General features: G+C 32.3%; 1 protein-coding gene across 1 annotated transcript; it reads right to left on the bottom strand.

Moving 5' to 3' along the window:
• Nucleotides 1–3,991: 3,991 nt before the first annotated feature.
• On the bottom strand, nucleotides 3,992–14,830 carry LOC110108644. Its single transcript, XM_020839368.2, has 6 exons — nucleotides 14,464–14,830; nucleotides 14,319–14,369; nucleotides 14,063–14,114; nucleotides 9,402–9,460; nucleotides 6,008–6,053; nucleotides 3,992–4,370 (listed from the first exon to the last, which is right to left on the bottom strand). The coding sequence occupies exons 1-6, from the start codon at nucleotides 14,554–14,556 to the stop codon at nucleotides 4,237–4,239; spliced, it is 435 nt and encodes a 144-aa protein (XP_020695027.1). The 5' UTR covers nucleotides 14,557–14,830; the 3' UTR covers nucleotides 3,992–4,236.
• Between the last annotated feature and the right edge of the window lie 6,965 nt (nucleotides 14,831–21,795).

The raw sequence follows: 21,795 nt of genomic DNA, 5'->3' as shown, positions 1-21,795 counted from the left end.
AAATCTAATTAATGTTTGATGGACTTAAATATTAAATAAAAGGGAAATGGAATCAAGTTTTTTCATATTTAATGTTATTGGAGTTTGTTGAGCAGTTTGTGGATGGTGGATGAGTTATTTACAGTAAGTAATATGTCATCTACGTAGACTGGTATATATGAGCGGTTGTTGCCTTGGATAAGTAGGGACAGGTCAATCTTACTTGCATGAAATCCAAGATAATGTTGGTGGGAGGAGAGACTAGGAAATCATTGACATGGAACTAGTTTTATGTCACAGATGGAAAGTGATTTAGTTTTTGAGTATCCATGAAGCTGGAAGGTTAGCTCATATGAATTTTTATTGTAATTTTTGTGTAGTAGGTCATCATATTTGAGCCAACTGTGTAGTAGCTCATAAACCCAACTGTACACCAAAACGAGAGTGAGGGGAGGAGTATTTGCTAAATGTATGGGAGCTCTTATTTAACAGTTCGAAAAGGGTATACATATTCATGAAATTTGCATGGCGTGAAATATACATTTTCTAGGAGTTGGGTTCATGACATTTTTATTCCTTATAGTTTGTGGCATGGCTAAGGAAGGCACATGAAGTGAATCTTACTGCAAGTTTGTGTGGAGATTGAGGTTGAAATCATGAGTAACATAAACAATCAAAGGCTTTTAAGTGAGTACATGTAGGAGGCTTATTATATGGGAGTTGGTACATTGAGATATGATAGATGTTGGGAGATAGTAGTCTATTTATAAGGTAAACATGAGCTTATGAGGGTGTTTACCCAAAAACTGTGTTAAACTTGCATCGATCATTAGTGTTAAGATGGTTTTAATTATATGTATATGTTTGTGTTCGGTTATATCATTTTTTTCAGGCGTGTATGGACAATTATATTGTTGAACAAAACCCAGTTGGCATAGGAGATTCATAAGGTCTTTATTTGCGTATTTGCCATCATCATCTGAGTTTAAGTATTTTAATGGATGTTTTATGTTGATTTTTTGTCATATTTTTGAAATCTATGAATTTGGTGGTTGCTTTTTATTTAAACTTCATAGGATAAACCAAGTAAAAATGAGAGAAATCATCTATAATTGAAATATAGTATTGATATCTTTGATTTGTGATAATTGGGGAAGGATACTATATATTATTTAGGTTGTAGAAGGATTTTCATTGATGAGAGAAGCCAATGGTAGCTCCCCTATTGCAATTTATAGAATTGAGAGCATCATATGGGATGGTTGTTAATGGTTAGTTGTACATTGATAAAATTCGTGATCTCAAACATCAGAAGCTTGCTCTGATATCATTATATAGTTCAATAGTAATAAAAATAGAGAAAATAAAACTCAAGAGGAAGAAGCAACGATGTAATTCATTTCAATCTACCATTACAATGAAATTGCTCAGTATTAATACAAAGACGAGTAAAAGATCATTATCAGAAGGATAGAGGTTGTTGCATAATTGTAGCTAGGGATTGGATGGGAAGTTTTGATCCAAAGATTGAGATGGAGTAGAGGAGGAATTGGCTACTAATAAATACAATTCCACATTGAACATGATCATATGAGATGGAATTCAAGGAAGTGGATACTATGATGAGTGCTTATCTTGATGATGAAGTGGCAATATATCAACAATCCTGATAAAGAGAGGAAAACAAGTAACTGATAATACATATGCTCTCCTTGTGTAAAACATTACACTTTTGTTGCTGTTAAATTGAGATGATACAATAAATTTGAAATGATTGGGCCTCTCCTCTACTATAATAGATTATATTTGAAATGATTGTTAAACAAATTTATACTGATTGATGCTGTTATGTTGCTCAACTGACTTTTTGGGCTAAGTTAATAATTATTGAAAGTTAACTATTTATACTAGTGAGAAATTGGAGGAGGATGGGGATAGAGATGACACCAAAATCTCCTTAATTAGAAAAAAAATTATAATTTTGTATCTACAAGAGTAGAACATACAATAATATTAAAGATACAAAGTAAAATGATAAGGAAATAGAAGATAATTGGAGTGGGGGTAGAAATGGTTAAAACTAGAGAGTAAATCAAATGGATTTCTAGAAGTAGCAGTCTGATCATGATGATTTAGGTTTTGTTGGAGACTGTTTTCTTAAGCAGTTTTTTAGTACAAAATGTTTTAGTTTAAAAAGTTTTTATAAAAAAAATTATTTTAGAAAACAATTAAAAGCCGTCCCAAACGTAGCCTTAGATTACAAATAAATATTCTTATTATATTATGATTCTATAGGTAATTGTCTTTGTGTCTAGAAAACTTTTTTAGGTGCATAAGTTCTTCATTTGTAGTTTTCGCTCTCTTTAGAATCTTCTTTTAGCCATTCTTATTTATTTGATTTTAAAAAGAGAAAATCATGACAGAAAAATTTTTTTTTTTTTTTTTTTTTAATTTTTAGAGTGGATCATACGTTGATGATTGCTTGAACAATACCTCCTGTACGAGCTTTCTCAATATTGATATTTTAATTTATAATGTATATTTTTCAATCTCTTATAGCTTTTCTTTTATGTTGGGATTCATATGCTTTCTTAGTTAATATGAAGGTGTGAAATATTTTCTTATTCAAAAATCTTTTATTATCCTAATTTTGTTCGCTTAAGGGTTCCCACCTAATTCTTCTTTTTTTAAGGGGTATAATTGCATTTAAATGATATCTAAATATCAAGAAATTTAGTTCTAAAAAAACCAAAAGATCTCAATCATCATTTAACAGTCTATATAACATTGCTTTGCATAATTGTCAAAAAGAAACTCTATTCGTTATTTGTTATTAACATTATTATTTCAATAATTTTGCTATCTCAACAAATCTATCATCCACATTAATTGGAACTTTTATTATGTCCGGTGAACGTACGTATAGCTACGTTCGGCCGGCACTAAGATCGCAAGCACAAAACGAGAAATACCAAGCAAATATCGAGCAATACCAACAATAACAAGAAATATCATTATATGAAGACAAAATACCGAGTAATACCAAGCAATACCGAGCAATCCCAAAACTCGGTATTTTTTGAGATTACTCGGTATTGCTCGGTATTAGTCTTCACAGAGCGGTATTCCTCGTTATTACCAAACAATACCTAGCAATACCAACCAAATACCGAGCAAAAATCCAGTAACAATCCTTTGACCGAATATAGAGCTACGTCCAGTACATCCGGTCCTCAAAGGACGTAATAAAAAGCCCATTAATTGGGATTCAATTTTTTGCCATGTGGCTTGCTATTTACTTCAATATTGAACTAAATCCAAATGGTATAAGATTCAAAGTTTGGGCGATTTAGCATTCGGAGAAAATAAATATATCAATTAGTTTCAATGAATCTCAAAGTTCCTGTTTGTCCAAATTCGATAAATTATCAAAATTGTTTAAATCATTTACAGTCGAAATAATTAAAATCCTATCAAAACATCATGTTTAAATGATTTAATTATAGGATTTTAATTATTTCGAATGTCTAAATGATTTAAACAAAAATCAGATGTGCCCTTCTGAACACAAATAATCAAAGCTTTATTTAAGACAATTTTGTAATTATTTTTTAAAATAACTTTCCAGTGTAAAATTTTTAGTTCAAGAAACTTTTTTACTTAAAAAAGTTTTGAAAAATAATAAGAAAGCTCTCTCACGGGACAGCTTTTTTACTGCTTAAAGCAACTTTTTGAACAAAAAATTAAAATTTTTAACTAAATAACTGTTTTAAAAAGCAATAAAAAAGCTGTCCCAAACGAAGCTTAAATCACCAGACTGGACACAGAAATCCAGAAGCCTTGCTGAACACAAATAATTATATCATTTAGACAGTCGAAGCATTGTTGGGTTCAAAGCTTTACTGAACACAAATCCAAACATTAGGTTAGGCAACAAGCTAAAGCCAATAAGCTTATACTGAAACACAAATGCCATAACTTTGAACTAAGCTAATATAGAGATCCATGTGGAAGATTCAGTATCATAATACCATTTGTATTTGACTGAGAGAAGTTCATTTACAAAGACACAAAGAAGGAAAGGGTGAAGACAAATAAGAAAACAAAAAATAATAATAACATTGCAAACATTATAACCAGATAATACTATGCAACCAAAAGATATTACGAGTACTGAGAGGTTTCAAGGGAAAACAGAAGGAATCATAGTGATCGTGATCTGTTTCACCTCTCAAATGAAGGAAATGATGAATAAAATTAGAGAGTAGAAGAACTTCTGGATTTTTGCATATTGTCATCCTGGGAAGATGTACTACGAGAAAATCTGGAAGAGGACATTGATGAATGACATGATGAAGAAACCAACTGCGCCAGAGCTGGTACAGCACCACCTGCATATGCATTGATGAATTCAGACAATAGGGACAGCTTCTGAATTCTCTAATGGCCAATGTGGAGAGCACTTGCATGATAGAAAGATTGTTAAAAACATGAAAATCTTGGATTTAAAACTCAAAATTTGATAATTGATAAATATATTGGTGTAATCTTAAACTTTCGCCTTTAAAATAAATATGAGGACAAGTACATCTTGCCCAACTTCAAGCCTCCTTTGGGTCATCCTCCCTAAAATTTATAACAATCAAATATAGAATAATGATTCATTCCCCAAATAGTCAGGTAAAGCAAATGATGATGGTCAAGATAATGATTAGAACATTGCTTTGAGAAAAAAAATGGAATAATAAAGAAACGGGCTTTCTAGAGGAGGCTGTGATGGATAACACATGAAAATGTAGAGGTTTGGATTGCCAAATATTGAAAATATTAAATTCATGTCAAATATGAGTATCATCAATAAATGAATCAGATCTCAAAGTGTAGACTTCAAATAGATCTTTGAACTGTAATGAAGCAAAAGTATTAATGAAGTTGAGCACAGTATGAATACCATGAATATCATGAGAGAATTTTAGTGAATAGCGTTCAGTATTATGAGAGAATTTTAGCGAATACATATGATTTCAAATAGTTTATCCAGGAATCCTAAAAAAAACACGACCAGGTCATTAAGCTAAAAAGAGTCAAAATCTATGTTGCACCGATACACCTATTTATGAAGGCATGTTGTATCGAATACGTGTCGGACATGGATACGCATCCGATACAGCACCGATACGTGTTGAATACGGCTTAACCGTATCCAATTAAAAAATTGTTTAATTTCAAAAGGATACGCATATCCAACACGCTTGTCTGTTGAAAAAGTGAAAAAAAAAAACAAAAAAAGAGGAGTCGTATTAATTTCACTAAAAGAAACTAATTCTATCATTCCTTCTATTGAATAGTTTAAATTTCATGTGCTAGACAATTTATGCTTATGTTTTGGTTGTTATACTAGATATTTAAATATTTAATGTTTACTTTTATCTTGATATTATAAGCTACAAGGCTACAAATGATATTGCATTCTTTTTTTTTGTTATTTTAAATATTATGCTTTGATTGTTTTCTTAATTTTTATGTATAATTTATAAATTATAATGTCGTATCCGCGTCGTACCGTATCCTATATTTTTAAGAATTGACGTGTCCCGTATCTGTATCGTGTCGTATCCATGTCGCCGTATTTGTATCGGTGCAACATAGGTCAAAATTGAATTGAAGCTAATGTAAATGAAGCGTTTAACTTTACTGAATGCCGAAAAAAAAAAAACCATTTGATTTGGGAAACCAAACATACAAGCCAGTACAGATGCCATAACAAAATAAAACATGATTTCATGAGTGTCAAAATACAGGCTAGTAAATGTTAAAAAAAGATCCCAAAATATCCTAGACGACAAGGAAACGTGTAGTAATCATAAGAAGAATGCTTTGAGAAACCATGACATGCTTTGCTATTCAATGTTCTATTAAAAAAGCAAAATTTGTTTATGGGAATCAGAAAATCAGAAAAAATTGTCCAAAGCCCAAAGGTTGCAAACTGCAAAGAGTACTAACAAATTAAAACAAGGCGATTACATACCTGCAAGTCCAGCACAGGCAGAGGAGAATACTATCACAGGTGGAGCCTGAACAAAGTAACACAAATTTAAGTTATAAGACACATTAGGCCTTTATTGTCAGGAATTCACCATATACAACACATAACATAGAGTTTATTTATCATTCCCATATTACCTTTTATTCTCAAATTACTTTTAAATATAGACAACTTTAAACTATCTAATTCACCGCACCTACTTGAAAGTAGAAATGTGGGATATATGTCTACACCAGAATTTATTACAACATTTTTCCTTTCACTTTAAAAAATGCACTTGGTATTGTACGTGAATTACAACACAGGAGAACTGGAGAAGCATAGTTCCACGCAAATAGAATTTCCCTAAAGGAAACATATACTTGCAAAACCACAAGATAAAACAAAAAATTACTATCTTCCAAAGGGTGTGCTGAAAAAAAATAATAATAACGAAATTCTTAATCATAACGTCAAACTTATCAACATAAACATGATGATCTCCACTAAGTATGCCTGCACTAGACAGTATTTTGGTACTAAACCACCTTAAAATAGAGGCAAATTTTCTACACTAGAGCCAGTCTAATTGTTGATTATCCATGATCACCTACCAATTCATAAAATCATGATAAATTGTGTATAAGAAAATTCTTTCACTTTTTATCTATGATGCACCAACACTTCTCAAAGAGACGTGCAGTATTTGACACATATCTGACATGACACGCGTCTGACACACCTACGACACGTGTAGGATAAGCCGAAGATATCTATTTAAAAAAATAATACAAATTGGACATGCGTGACTTAAATATTTTATAATTTTTTTAATGTGATTTTTTGTATTTAATTTTTTTTATTTAAAATATAAAAATTAAATTTTTTATTTCCTCTCTACAACATCAAATCAATCGCCCGCATTCAATATCTCATTCATCAAATATTTTCATTTTAATTTCTCTTTGGCGGGTCGCGCCTTTGGTTCCACAATAATGTCCGATCTCATGGCGTGTAGTGTTTGACACATATCTGACATGGCACGCGTCTGACACACCTATGACATGTGTAGGATAAGCCGAAAATATCTATTTAAAAAAATAATACAAATTGGACATGCGTGACTTAAATATTTTTGATAAAAAATTTTAATATAATTTTTTGAATTTAATTTTTATTTAAAATATAAAAATTAATTTTTTTATTTCCTCTCCACAACATCAAATCAATCGCCCACATTCAATATCTCATTGATCAAATATTCTCATTTTAATTTCTCTTTGGCGGGTCGCGCCTTTGGTTTCACAATAATGTCCGATCTCATCTTAACATCGACATTTGAGTATTTGACGTCGTTACAACATCGACATTTTAAAGCCATCTCGACATCAAAGTTTGACACTATTTTGACATTGATGCTTGATGCTAGCAATTACTACATCCACAACTTGACAGCTCATCTTTGTCCGACGTCATCTAAACATCGACGACCAACTCCCTCTCAACATCGACGACAAATGTCATCTCGACATCGACGCCCAATACTTGCTGCACAACATAAGTGTCTGACTCTCGATAGCATTGTCATCTCCTCTCTCTATGTCTGATACACAACATTAATGTCCGATTCTCGACGTCCTAATATTAATCATTTTGAGCACAAATTCTAGTTAAATGATTTATTATTTCTAAATTATGTTTAATATTATACTTATTCAATTTGTATACACTATTTTTAAAATATAAAAATTATAATAATATGTCCAAACCGTGTCCGAGTCATATATTTTTAATAATTTACATATCCCGTATCCGTGTTATGCCGTATCTATGTCATCGTGTCCGTGTCTGTGCATCATAGCTTTTTATTTTGTGAACAAATTCACGTTGTTGCCTCAAAAAAACAAAAACTATGCTTAAATTGAGAGTCCTAGTCTAAGATAAATCATGAATATTCATCAGATAAAAGCTTTACAAAAGAAGAAAAATCAAGTTGGAGATAAGTAAAGAAGCCAGTCAAGCAACAGATGCTCTCCTACGGTAAAACAAAAACAAAAACAAACAAAAATAGTTTAGAAAGGAAATGACTTCAAAATGGAATAAAGAACAAAGAAGACAAAGAGATTCTTAAGTATACTATTGTAATGAAGTTTTGTTTTTTAAAACAAAGCATTCATCATTAAACAGATAAAATTGCATTCACAATGAATCCGTTAAGTCCTCAAAAAAACTCCTCATGTTCATAAAATATAGGAAGATTTTAAGATACACTCCAACAGTACAAGTCCAAAGGGCATTCAGGATTAGTTTTTTTTTAACTGTTTAAACAGTCATTATAATAAGTCATAACTCATAACTAATACAACAGCATTTAAAAAAAAATTCCAGCTAAACAACCATATATAGCTTCGTAGATATTGCTATCTATCATTACTTAACATTATGAAATGAATAAAGATTACCTAATACAGTTTTTAGCTAAAATATCAGAGTAGAAGGGTCACTATTTCATTCATTAAGGATATTTTCACCGACTAAAATATGGCAATACTAAATAATTTCGATAGCAGAGCTTATACCTCTAAAAAAGGTATGCTTTTGTTAAACTTGGGTCAATCCCAAAGCCATGAAGGTGCAAGATAAATGTAATTGAGGTATGAAAAAGGTAGAAGGTGATAACATTGCAAATTTACAGTTCAAAACCAGCAAGACTATTCAGATGAGAAAAGCAATAAAAAATTACATTATTAACCATGAATGATTATTTAGGCTACGTGTGGTTCTTGTTTTAAAGCTTAACTTTTCGAAAATTAATATTTTTTATATGGAAAAACAAGTTTAGAAATTCACCAATTTGCACGTAAATTTTCTCAATGACTTGATAAGCATAAGGACTAAGTGAGGAAGCAACCAGTGTTTTAATGTGAGAATATGATAATTTTGTTTCATATATCACGATTGTTTATATAAAAAAAGTAGAAAGACAATCAAAAGGTATGTTACTAAGCACGCAAAAAGAATCTTAAAAAAAAAAAAAACACGCAAGAACTCTTATATGCATAACTGGCCAATATCAGGATATTTGAAGAACAAAAAGTTTAAAAGTGATACTCGCCCAGTATAACAATGAGTTCAAGATAATCTAGGAAATAATATAAAGATTGACCCCGGCGCATCAACTCAATACAAAAGACAATGGAAACCAATGCATAGACTTTTCTGATTAAACTGAAAGGCCGGCATTAGAAGAAAAACTATGATGCTTCTAATTAGACAACCTGCTATGGTAAGATAAAACTAGAAGTAGAATATAAAGTTGATGGTAAAAATTAATAAGATACAACAATACAATAACAAGATGGAACAAAAGGGACACATTAGAAATTGAAATACTCACCCCAACAAGAAATTGTATCCACATGGGACCCTTCACCCATCTGCTGACCACAGGCATAACTGCGTTGAAAGTAGTGCCATTAGCATGTGGATAACATATTATTCACCGTAGTATGATTGAAACAAAAAATATATATAGAATCCTCAAAAAGCCAATAAATATATTCAAGTCGATCAGCCAGAGATACTTTGAGACATTAAATTTGAAAGCTTGAAGCAATAGATCTTCATTAAAACTTTAAATATTAAATAAAACGCATATGTGCTCTTAAATTCATGAAATTTTAAGATAATGGAAACAACATCCCAAAATACAGGTAATGTCAAGATGCAGTGAACCATCCCACCTGTGAGGACTTGAAGAAACTCAAAGCTGTCCATGCAGTCAAGTAGCTTTAATTGGTCAGGACTCCCAGATGCTTAAGTCACACTTGGCAATTAAATGACCGCCTAAGAAATCAAATAATCTAAAATATTTTACGGAAGCCTTTTACTTAGATCAAATAAATAGGGTTGATTTACAAATCTTTGGCTTAACTATAAAGTTGGAGATGTGGAATATGAAAATTTTAAGATCTCAAATTTGCCATGTCTCACGTTGCATTGATGCTCCTATAGTGGCCTCCAGAAATAATAATAATAATAATAATGCAAACACCTAACAATGGAAAGGGTGCAAGGACTGAGTGAGATCCAAAGAGGAAGCAAGAGAAAGGAAAGAGCAAGGTTGTAAGTGAGATACGATAGGATGAAGGAGAGCATGAGCAAGCAAGGAAGAGATGAAGAACTGGCATGGTGAGGACGTAGGCATCGGCAAAGACAAGCTCAACAGGCCAGGAGTGGCAAAAACGCTCAACTTGCACTTCAACATGATCTTACACCAAAGAAGATGAGGTGTAATGGATTGCCAAACGGAACAGTAGGGGACAAGTCTTGTTTATGTTCATTGTGCACAATAGAAAATCTACGAGGACTAGTGATTGAGAGGGGAGCGGGCTTTCATGACATTGAACAACATAAGGAAAGAATGATTTGAATGTCTTCCCCCTAAATTTGTTCTCTATTCTTTATTCTCCTTTTTCAACTGAAAGGGGAGCATGCTTTCTTGGTATGGAGGCAATATAAGGCAATTATGGCTTGTATTTCTATACATTATTCCTTATTCTCCCTTTTCTACTCTACATGTAATTTCAACTATAAATTTCCTCCATTGTACTTATTCACTTTAATTTGTTTAAGCGAATTTATACTCCCAGTTATGTTCGATTGCGTCAATGGGGGTTTTTTAAACTCTTTTTTGGTGTGGACAACATAAATTAGTAAGCAACTTATCTCATCTCCCAGATGTATTTTTTATTTCAATTATTAGTAGGGATCATAGTTTTTGTTGTAGATTGAATGGGGAAAGTTCTACAAGCGTTAAAAACCATTTTCTATCAATTTTTCCTCTTCCTCTATTCCCTAATTAGTTCTATATAATACAAAGGAAATTTAATTTCATGGCTAACTCAAATTTGAGTCACTTATCATCACCTTCGTGATCATCATTAGCATTATCTTGATTATTTGAATCTATTTGGGCCTCCTTTCCAATCAATAATTGATAATAATAGCACATTTACTAATCTTAACTATCAAGAAAGAGTTCCAAATGCTTCTAAGGTTGGATAATATTTTTGAACTAAGATGCTTGTACCAATTTTAGAGATGATTTTTTAAGATATTCCAAGAACGAAACAATTTATCAGTTTGAAAATAGGGTATTATATTCATACTAATTTTGCAGTTGATAGGATTGTCTTTTTAGAATTGTTAAGAGTTCTTTAGCATTAGTTTTCTATGTTGTCATCCACACTTTTTTTTTTTTTTTGCTTCGGTTTTTATCCAGGATCATAAAAGCAAAGTTGATATAGGATTTATTTAAGACAGTTTTCTCATTGCTTTGCTTTCCAAACAATAAATATAATCCTATTTGACAGTCCCTTTCTAGTTATTTTTTTAGGAATTTAATAGTGAGAAGTACTTTTTTTATAACCAAATATATTAATGTGTCATAGCTACAAGAAATATGTCTGATTTTTTCTAAAAAAAAAAACCCCCCACAACAAATTTAATAGAAATTGTTTGCTCTTGATAGTCATACAATTAATTTTACAAACACTTGCATCTGCCTCAAATGAATCCATATTCATCTTGCTTACGAGTATTTTCTTTGTATTTATGAATTTTTGTTTCAACATTAAACATAATACTCAAACTTCAATAACTTTCTTTGTGTTCAATTGTCGAATGTGTTGTAGTAACCTGTATTTTGACTTTGTTAATTTTTTTCTGAAATACTTATAACTCTAAATCACAACCCATCTTCGCCATAATATTTTGATTGTAATACTTTACTTACAAGAATTTTTTGTAATTTTTGGGCACCGGTGAAAATCCTTCAGGAATTTGCCCCTGTCGGTTTTTTGATATTTTTCTGATCAAATTTGTGTTTCCGTCACCAAAAAACATGAATAACTTTGTATTGACAAAACTTTCACTGCGTAAATTTTTGTACGTTATAAAGATCGAGATTATGAACATTTTAAGTATTTATTTGATATTTTTTACTTGGTGATTTTGAAAATACAACGATTTTTATCTATCTAGAAATTTATTTTGACCTCTAAAAATAGTGGTGTAATACAATAAAAGCCTTAAAACATCGTTTTACATATTCCATGGTAATTTGATAATTTTTTGAAAATGTACATTTTTGCCTAATAGGATTATTTGTTGTCTACCGTTAGGACATTTTGACATCTTCTTAATTAAGCTTAATTATGCATTATTTGTTATAATGTATTGAAAATGAATGTGACATATGTTAAATATTTTTTAAAGTTCTTATTTTTACATGTATATGTGTAAAGTTTTAGTAATTTCTTGCAGATATTTCTAGTAATAGTAAGCAAGTTTGTAGTCGACTAAAGAAGGTCAGACAAATTTGAATTGATAAGTGATTATATGCAATTTGAATTGGATAGCTATTGTTTAATCAATTATTTACCATTCACATTATTTTTTATTGTTTATTTATATATGATGTTGATATGGAGCTTTTTAAGAGACAATGATCAGAGATGTGAACTTTCTCACTAGGTGAAGGTGTGAACAAAACACAAATCACTGGATACGCATCCTCCAACTTTCTTTATCATTTGATTTTGTTACATATCTCACTTTAGCCTCCAACATTCATTAAATTTTACATCGAGTCATTCTTGAAAGTTTATTCATGAATTATTTGTTGTTGGATTTTGTGTAAAAAAGAATGTTGACACTAAGTAATTGGATTGGTACGACATTCATCATATTGTGAGTTGTACAGAAACATGTTTTTAAGTTAAAATTCTTTATTACATTTTCTTGTTCTTTCTATCATTTGAGCATAGAAAAAAAGCCTAAATTAAATGTATTTCTATAATTGTGACATTTATATATATTACAATGGGTCTCCTCTCTACTCCATTTTTTTCTTGTCTTGCTACTCTTTAATTTTCTTAATGTAAATATATTGATTATCATCTACTTTGTTTTTAATATCCCTATTTAATATCCCTATTGTAGGACTGTTGTACCTGAACAATTTACTTGAAGGAGCAATCTTCTTTGAAATTTTGTGGCAGTTTATAATGATCTTTATTATTTTAATCTTCAAATCATCTTTTATTCATTTGCAAGCAGCTTAATCTTGATGGTTATACAATTTGATCAAATCAGAACAAACTTTCCATCTTTTTGATAGTTGCTCCAACCAATCAAGCCTTTATTATGTTGATTTCTAATTATGACGCTCCTCCCTACCTTCATATCACGGTTTTCCCGTCATTGTATATGACTATATAATAACAGATATCATAGTCAAAATTTCGAATTTTGGTTGTCGTCCTGCTTAGAATATCTACCCTGCTACTTCTTATTATTCTTTATCTTCCCTAATTTCACCTCTTGCTGCTTCTTTAAGGAGAAATATTTTCAACTTCTACCTGTCATTGCACTTAAAATCTTCTATCCTACTATTTGGACTCCTCTTTCCTTACTCGAATCTTCCAACATTTAGAAAAAAACTTTATCATTAGAAAGTGGTATTTTTATTCAGCATTGGGTGAAAGATTCTAGAAACGTATTACGATCATTATACTTATGCACAAAAAATATTGAGTTTTTGACGCTTCAAACTGAAGTGAGAAGGGTGACCATCAAAGCCAAAGGTGTGAGCTTCAAACTAATTAAGTTTCAAGCCCCTATCTTTAAAGCATTGCAGAATATTTGCTATTCCAAAGCACAAAAAGTCCAAATGTAAAGAGTTTTTTCAACAACACAGTTCACTAAAAAATCTTTCATATAAAAAAATGGTGAAAATATCATCGACAAATATAAGCAAGCAAGAATTTACATGAAATAAAATATGGAAATCAAATAAGCAACATTAGGTTTTGACGGTCCGTTAATGAGGAAATTATGATTTTTCATAATGGATGAAGTTGAAATCCAATAAGCAACATGTTCTGATCTTTTATTAATGAGATCAATTACACTTCGGATTTATAGAAAAAAAAATATATCAATTCAAGACAAAGCCAACATAACAAGGAAAATTTGATAAATCTACAAACTTACCATGGTTAAATCCATAAAAAGCACTTGCGGTACCTCCCACGGCACTGCCAATCTGCCCGTCATCAAAAGAACATAATATATTCAATAAAGGAGAAAAAAGCCAATAATTTCTGAATAAAATTCCAATAGCACCAGAAAAATTATTTTAGGTTATAAACGTGAGGGATCAATTGGAGATCAACAACGAAGGATTTCCTTGGTGAATGAAAATGCAAAACTAGGCAAAGCTACAGGGTGAAATGAATAAGAATCTGACCATGGAGAAGCTATCTCGGACTAGTGGTCCGACGGTCCAACTACTCGCTTCCTTTAAAAATTCAAAGAAACATGAGTAAACTATCACAGCAAAAGCCTTGAGAGACGAGCGAATGAACATAGAGTGATAGAGATGCTATGCCTACCAAGTCCTTGGAGAGAGGTCCAGCGCAGTGAGGGCATCTGGATGGAGGAGCATCAGGTTTCCCCATGACTGGTTTTTCGGCAGCTTGACTCATCGGAAAATCTCCTCTCTCTGAAAACTAATGGGCTGTTTGGTAGTCGGATTTAATAGAATCTTGAATCCCGTTTCTCCTCCGTTTTGCCTTGAATCCCGGATTTAGTAAATCCCGCTGGGTGGCTATAACTTTAACAGTCAACCTTCACGAACTCTTCTTCTTCGCACGCAGTTGTTCCCGTCGATGCCTTCTCCGGCGAGCTCCCGTCGCGACTTCCTCGCTCCTGTGCGCGTCGAAGGTTTAGACAATTATGGGGCGGGGATTTGCAAGATAGACGAGGGTTTCAGATTTTAAAGCTATTTATTACTTGACATTAATTAAATGATATATTTTAATCAAAATTTTAAATTTATTTGTATAATTATTATCAATTAAACACATTAATTTAAATAAATTTATACTATTTATAAATCAACAATCAAATAATTATTAATTTGGATATTAAACTCACCAATTATTGATTATAAATATGAATATCCAATTCAATATTAGTTAATTAGCTTCATAAATTATTAATTGATATGATTTATTAGATTAATTAAACTTTAATAAATATAATTAAAATTTATATAAGGAAATAAATATGATAAGATGGTTCAATTGTATAAATTCTTAAATTAGAACAATTATTCAAAATTTAATTATTACATATTCAACATCATAGACAAATAAATATGTTAAGTGCAGCATTTAAGATGCACTTTAAATAACATATATTTTGCACGTATTTCACAATGGAAGTTTGCTAATTTCTCACATAACTTTCAAAATTTTTGAAATTTTATATCATTGAATGGCGTAGTACGAGCTTTAGTTAATTAATAAAATAAAATTATATTTTTAGAAATATTGTCCTTTCACTTTGCGGCTTTTTGGTTGCAAAAAAAAATAAGGTAAAGTATTCCAAATAAAGGAGAAGGGTGTTTGATTTGTTTAAAAAAAGAAAAGAAATGCAATGTAAATTTTCAGTGTGTTTTTCTTTTTCAAGTCCTTAGTTTATTTTTGATGTATTATAAATTTGTCTAATTTTGTTGAATTCATTTTTTCACCACAAGGTAGCTTCATTGTCGCCGCCTGCAACTAACCACTGTCACCCACCACTCACCATTGCCAACGACCTCTTATTGGCCACCGTCATCATTAGCTAGTCTTCCACCCGCCACAGCCACAATCATAACCGATCGTTCCCCACCACTGCCTGCCTCAGGCAAGATGCCGCATCCGCATGCCGATCACTACAATCATTTGACATTAAATTTCTTTTACATTCTTTCAAATTACTTCAAATATCTTAAAAATACTATATTCTTTTTACGATACATTCATTTTACTATACGTTCTTTTCTCAGCAAATCAAATCACCCTTCAAAGGATATATATTAATTACTTATTTAGCATTCTACCATGTTACCATACCTTGGATATAAATCACATTATCAACCTTTCGCAGCTTGTTAGTAATATAGCAACAGAGAGATTTAATTTCATACAAATTTAATTGAGATACCACATAAGCCAAATAATAATTTAATTCTTAAGTAAATCACACATTTTAATTGGCTTATTTTTAACCAACTACTAATGTATTATACTTTATTTATATGTATATATGTAATGAACTCATATATATAAATTTCTCAACATAATCGTGTAAATCATGAGGATTTTTTTTTTTTTTTTTTTTGTAATTGAACTTTTTTGTTGTTATTTTTTGATATGTTATGTTCACTCTTAAGATTTATAAGTTTACATTTAAATTATGCATAATTCTTTTTTCTTACAACTAAGAGTTCAATAGCTCAAAGAACTTTAGCTATAGAGAACCAAGATGCATGTAGTTTTTATCCAATAAAATATGATTAAATTATTCATGGTGAATTCAATTATACTTATGATTAGGAGTGAAGAACATAAGCAAAAAATTGTTAGATAATGGACCTCAAGGAACAAAATAGAAATGGGCCTCAATTTTATAAAACTAAGAAGAAGCAGAAAAAACACTTGCTATTCCTCCACATGATCTCCACGAAGATTTAATGGGCCTCAACGAACATCTTTTGCAGGCCTTATTAACTTTGCGATTTTATAGTAGCTAAATGTTTTTTTTTTTTTTTTTTTTGAAATATTTAGGTCAATTAAGACAAATTCACACACACAATGCATACACGAGACTTGAATCCAAAACCTTTTGATTGAGAACCAAAGCTCCCAACCAGCAGACCAAAGTGAGCTGCGTGCCGCTAAATGTATTAATTCTAGCCGATAGAGAATTCACGGAATTTTGTGTTGCCTCATTGCTTGCCTTAGCTGGTAGAAAGAAAGGAGTTATAATAACCGGTTTTAAAATATATACCCCTTTAATCTTATCTAATGTTAGAACTTTCAAATCCATTAAAAAAGTCCACAACAAAGCTTTCTTTGCAAATAAAAAAAATCGTTGAAGAAAGTCTCTTATGCTTCATTTGAGACGATTTTTTTATTGTTTCTTAAAACAACTTTCTAGTATAAAAATTTTAAATTTTGTACTAAAAAGCTGCTTTAAGAAGCAGCAAGAAAGTCGTTCCAAATGATGCTTTAGACGGCCATGCTTTTCTCAGCAAAATTGTTTTAACTTTTGATTTTCTTGAGATTTTTGGATTCTTAAGGAGGAACAATTATTACGTCCTCTGACCGGACGTAGAGCTACATTCGGCCGCCAATAACATGTCGTCACGTGCTCTTACTCTTTAACCGCGCGGCCCGTCGACTTGACCCGGAGCGAAACCCGGGAATGCTATGTTCGCGATTTTCTCGGTATTGCTCGGTATTTGCTCGGTATTTGCTAGGTATTGCTTTGCAAAAATGAGAAATATCGCTCTGTGAAGACCAATACCGTGCAAATACCGAGTTGTACCGAGTTTTTTAACAACTTGGTACAACTCGGTACAACTTAGTATTTGCTCAGGATTTGCTCGGTATTGCTAGGGATTTGCTAGGTATTGCTAGGTATTTGCTCGGTATTGCTAGAAAAAACTCAGTACAACTCAGTATTTGCTCAAGATTTGCTTGGTATTGCTAGGGATTTGCTCGGTATTGCTAGAAAAAACTAGGTACAACTCGGTATTGCTAGGTATTTGAAATATATCCAAAAGGTGATGGGATGTTGTTCGGCTCGTCAAGGATTTAAAAAAACGCACGTGCGAGAACCCGAAATACAGCGGGTCGGGTCGGCGACTTTTCTTCATGATACGTGGCGCTAAAACATTGGTGGCCGAACGTAGAGGAGCGTACATTCACCGAACCAAATAAAAGTTCCTTAAGGAGGGGAGCTTCTTCTTCTTTTTTGAATGAGAGTGGAGAGGGAGGGGGAGCGAGGGTATCTCAGGAGATGAAAATCCAGATAACTAATCTTATTTCTTGGCTTGGAGTATCACAATTACATCCTCTTATACCTTATTTATAGACAAACCAACAAACAGAAATGCCTAAAGAAAGTATACCTATAACTAAAAAAGAAAAAAAAATGAACCAAAATACTAACAATTTCCACCTTGGTTCAATTATACTAAACTAAGAAAAAAAAACCCTTGCTACTACTCCACCAGTTTGCTTAAAACCATATTTGGTTCGACATCCTAGCTCAACTTTTGATCCTGCATATCTCATGCGCTTGGCCCAAACTCTCACATGATCTTCTCCCTTATGCGGCCTTCTCCCGTTCGGCTTACCTCTCGCAACCCTGGGCCATCTCACGTGCTCCCGCATCAGGCCTATCCATGCTTGCCTCTTCTAGTCCTGCTTGCATCATAGCACGCTCTTTCCTGTGCAAACCTACCATCTGGACCCTTACTGTAGTCACAATTTATTTTCTTGAATACACTATGGGGTCCCTTCACAGTTACATCTCCATGCAACTTTTCTGCATCTAGACAGACATCTAACCGCTCCACCCAGTTCCAATAAGAACTACTTCATTGGACCAAGAGTCACCATATGATAAAAAAATAAACCCCTACCTTCAATTTCTTTCACAAGAAAAACCTCTGCAATCTTCTCCTCTGATTAAATGGATAAGATATATCAATTGTTGGGAATACATAATATAAGCCCCTTGATTTCATGATTTTTTCCTCCAAGACGCAAAACCTTTGTGCTCAGTCATCTCCCTCCCAGTTGTTTCTCCCACCTAGTTCAAATCACAAATCATGAAAACCCCCTTCATTCTCCTCAAGCTGTGAATACAGACAAGAAGCCCCTAGATTTCATGATTTTTCCCCAGGATATAAGACCTTTGTGCTCAGTTTAGTCTTACTCTCTTATTCTCATCTCCCTCTCAGTTGTTCCTCTCACCTAGTTCGAATCCTAGGTCATGAAAACTCCCTTCATTCTCCTCAAGCTGGCAACCACATCCTTTGCCCGACCATAAATCTGTGGCACCGGCTTTGTTCCCATGCCCAAGTGATCGCACTTGTGCCCCACACACCTTCTAACCCGTAGTCCTCAGATATCTCACCCAGCCTCAGGCCCGATTTGATCTCACACTTATCGATCCCTCATGCCCCGAGCTAACGCGGTCCGACTCTGTTCTACACTATGTGTATACACCCACGCACTGCTGGCCTTGCCCCCCTCTTTTGAGCCATTAACAAACTGTGTGCTCTGGTATGCGTGAGGAAGCCCACTATCCACCTGACTACCATGACCTCCCCTCTCCCTTTCTTGATTACAAGAACACCATCCTCCTCCTTCCCCATGATTGCCTCCACCAGTCTCTAATACCAATTTGTTGGGATTTCTTGAGGAGGCGAGCTTCTCGTGCTTTCTTGGATGAGAGGGAGAGAGAGAGGGTATCTCATGAGATGAAAATAAATTAAAAAAAAAAACTAATCTTATTTCTTGGCCTTCCTAGCTTTATGATAGCCTCTTACACCTATATATAGAGAATCAAAAGGAAATTCAAACCAAAGGCTACACAAGGCAATATAAAAATATACCTAAAGAAAGTACACTGATATGAAAATTGGACCAAAATACTAATAGATCTTAATCTCACATCTCTTCACACCTTAATCAATGACTAAGATTTTTTTATTTTTTTGCTTAGTTTTTTATTTTTGTAATTTTATACTCGTATATATCTTCACATGTATTCAACAAGCAATTGGTCAGTTACAAAAAGATAACTCCTATCCAATGGGCCCGATGAAAGAACTCGTTCGAAGAAATGACATAGCACATCTCTTGAGTTTTTCACTTTCTTTATCTCTTTTATTTTCATGTTCAATCTTATTAATAAGGTCTCAAAGTCAATCTTTCACCAATTGTCTACTTCTTCTTATTAAACTAAACTATGGTCGACTAGTTGGTTTGATCTCAACTAAATTAAAGAGCTCAAGTTTGAAATCTCAATATCTCATCACCAAGCAATTAAATCTTGAATTTCAAGGAGCTCTTGGTTTGATAGACAAATTGGTGAGCAATGGAGCTTGGATAGAATAACTTAACCTTATAATAAGAGGAGAATTTGGAAGCTAGGTGAGAATGTTTTTGTTATAGTAAATTAACTCCATTCAAATATATATATATAGGCTAAATCAACATAATATTTAACATTTTAAGACATATGAAATATAAAATCAAATTAGAGGACTAAAGTCAAAATTCATAATACGCTACTAACTAAAATCTAGCATTTTAAGAAATATAGAAAGTGTGACATTAATGTAAGATAATTATAAATTATATAATAATAATATGTGATAATTTCAATATTATCATTGTTTAAATGCTTATTCTTATAATCAATCTTTTTTTATTAATATTAATGACTTAATTTTATTTTTAATTATAAATTCTAGTTACAACACCTTTTAGTGTAAAAAAAAAAAAGAGCTAAATCCTAAACACCAAAAATAATTTTTTTATGATAGTTTTAACTATTATAAATTTGCTTGCATAAGCTGTTAAATCGCTGCAAGATCAACCATTTGCTGAAAATGTATTTTGTAGCGGTTTAACAACTGTTGAGAATAAATGGAGGAAGTGTTGCACATTAAGCAGCGGTTTAACCCAAAGTTAATAGTGGTGGTTTAAACTACCATCGAATGATCTCTATAGCGGCAAATTTAAAATCACTAATATCATGTCATGTGAAAATACTCATTTTTTATAGTGTTTGTTATATTAGCTTGCTCATCCATATATTTTATGCCATAATTCATAAAATATATTTTCTTTAATTTTGTTGTAACAAACTATTATGATTTTATCTTGTGAGCAACTTTCATGGAATTATATTTTTATGAAATATAAATTTTTTTATAACAATGAAAAGAGACATTAAGGCTTAGTTTGAGCGGCTTTCTTATTGATTCTTAAAATAGTTTTTTTAGTAAAATTTTTTTAAAAAATGGAGAGAAAAAATAGTGACAAAAAATTGTTTCAAATAAAACCTATAAAATATTGAAAATAGTGATTTCTGAATAACAGTTGTGGTTTGCAATTGCTACTCTTTGACAACTCAATGATGGTGACAATTCAAAAGTTGTTGTCTCTTTGGTGCAAAATATTGCTAACTACTGCTTAATAAAGCCCTGCTATTAATAAGGACTGATTGGCTACGACTAGCCTGCAATATTCTTGATTTGTTTTTTTAAATTTTAAAATATCATCTATATTAAACGAATCTTACTGTGCTACCTTGCAAATTCGATTAATTGCAAGTTTTATACATATAGAGTCGACGGCGAGGACATGTGTCGAACAGATCCAACGAGGGTTGGCCTCTTGGTGTCGAGTAATTATTGTGTCCAGACACCGAACGTGTCTAGTGACTAATAACAAAGCGCCGTCACTTGGGTGCTCGGTACCGAACACTCGGTATTGCTCAGTATTTGTCCGAATTACCGATTTTTTGTCCGTACTTAATAACTTTTCCTTGGTGGCAGCTAACATACCAACTGAATCAAGCGGGAGCTAGATTGAGAAATTAGGAATTAGGGAAGGAAATTCAAAGTGTTAATTTAAAAAACATTAATTTGTTTATAGTGGGCCGGTCCAGTGGAGGCACGGGCCTCCAGTGCGCCCATTGTAGGTCCGTCCATATCTAAACAAAAGGATCCAAATTGTAAATATTTACTAATTAGAATTTAGAAGGATCCTTAAATGGGTTGGGCATGCCTAATTAAATTGAAACTTCAGAATTGTTTAGCTTCATAGGGTTCTCCTCCTTCCAATTAATCTTATTTGGTTCAATTTTTA

The sequence above is a fragment of the Dendrobium catenatum genome, unplaced genomic scaffold (genome assembly GCF_001605985.2).
Source record: "Dendrobium catenatum unplaced genomic scaffold, ASM160598v2 fragScaff_scaffold_54, whole genome shotgun sequence".
NCBI lineage: Eukaryota > Viridiplantae > Streptophyta > Magnoliopsida > Asparagales > Orchidaceae > Dendrobium > Dendrobium catenatum.
This window is presented reverse-complemented; position numbering and strand designations above follow the sequence as displayed.

What these genes read in the sequence shown, in the direction of transcription:
- LOC110108644 (XM_020839368.2), bottom strand. Translation starts at nt 14,556, where the DNA reads ATGAGTCAAGCTGCCGAAAAACCAGTCATGGGGAAACCTGATGCTCCT. An exon ending in TCCGAGATAGCTTCTCCATG is followed by an intron (nt 14,115 to 14,318) that starts GTCAGATTCTTA and finishes GATGACGGGCAG; the next exon opens with ATTGGCAGTGCCGTGGGAGG. An exon ending in TTTTTATGGATTTAACCATG is followed by an intron (nt 9,461 to 14,062) that starts GTAAGTTTGTAG and finishes CTTTCAACGCAG; the next exon opens with TTATGCCTGTGGTCAGCAGA.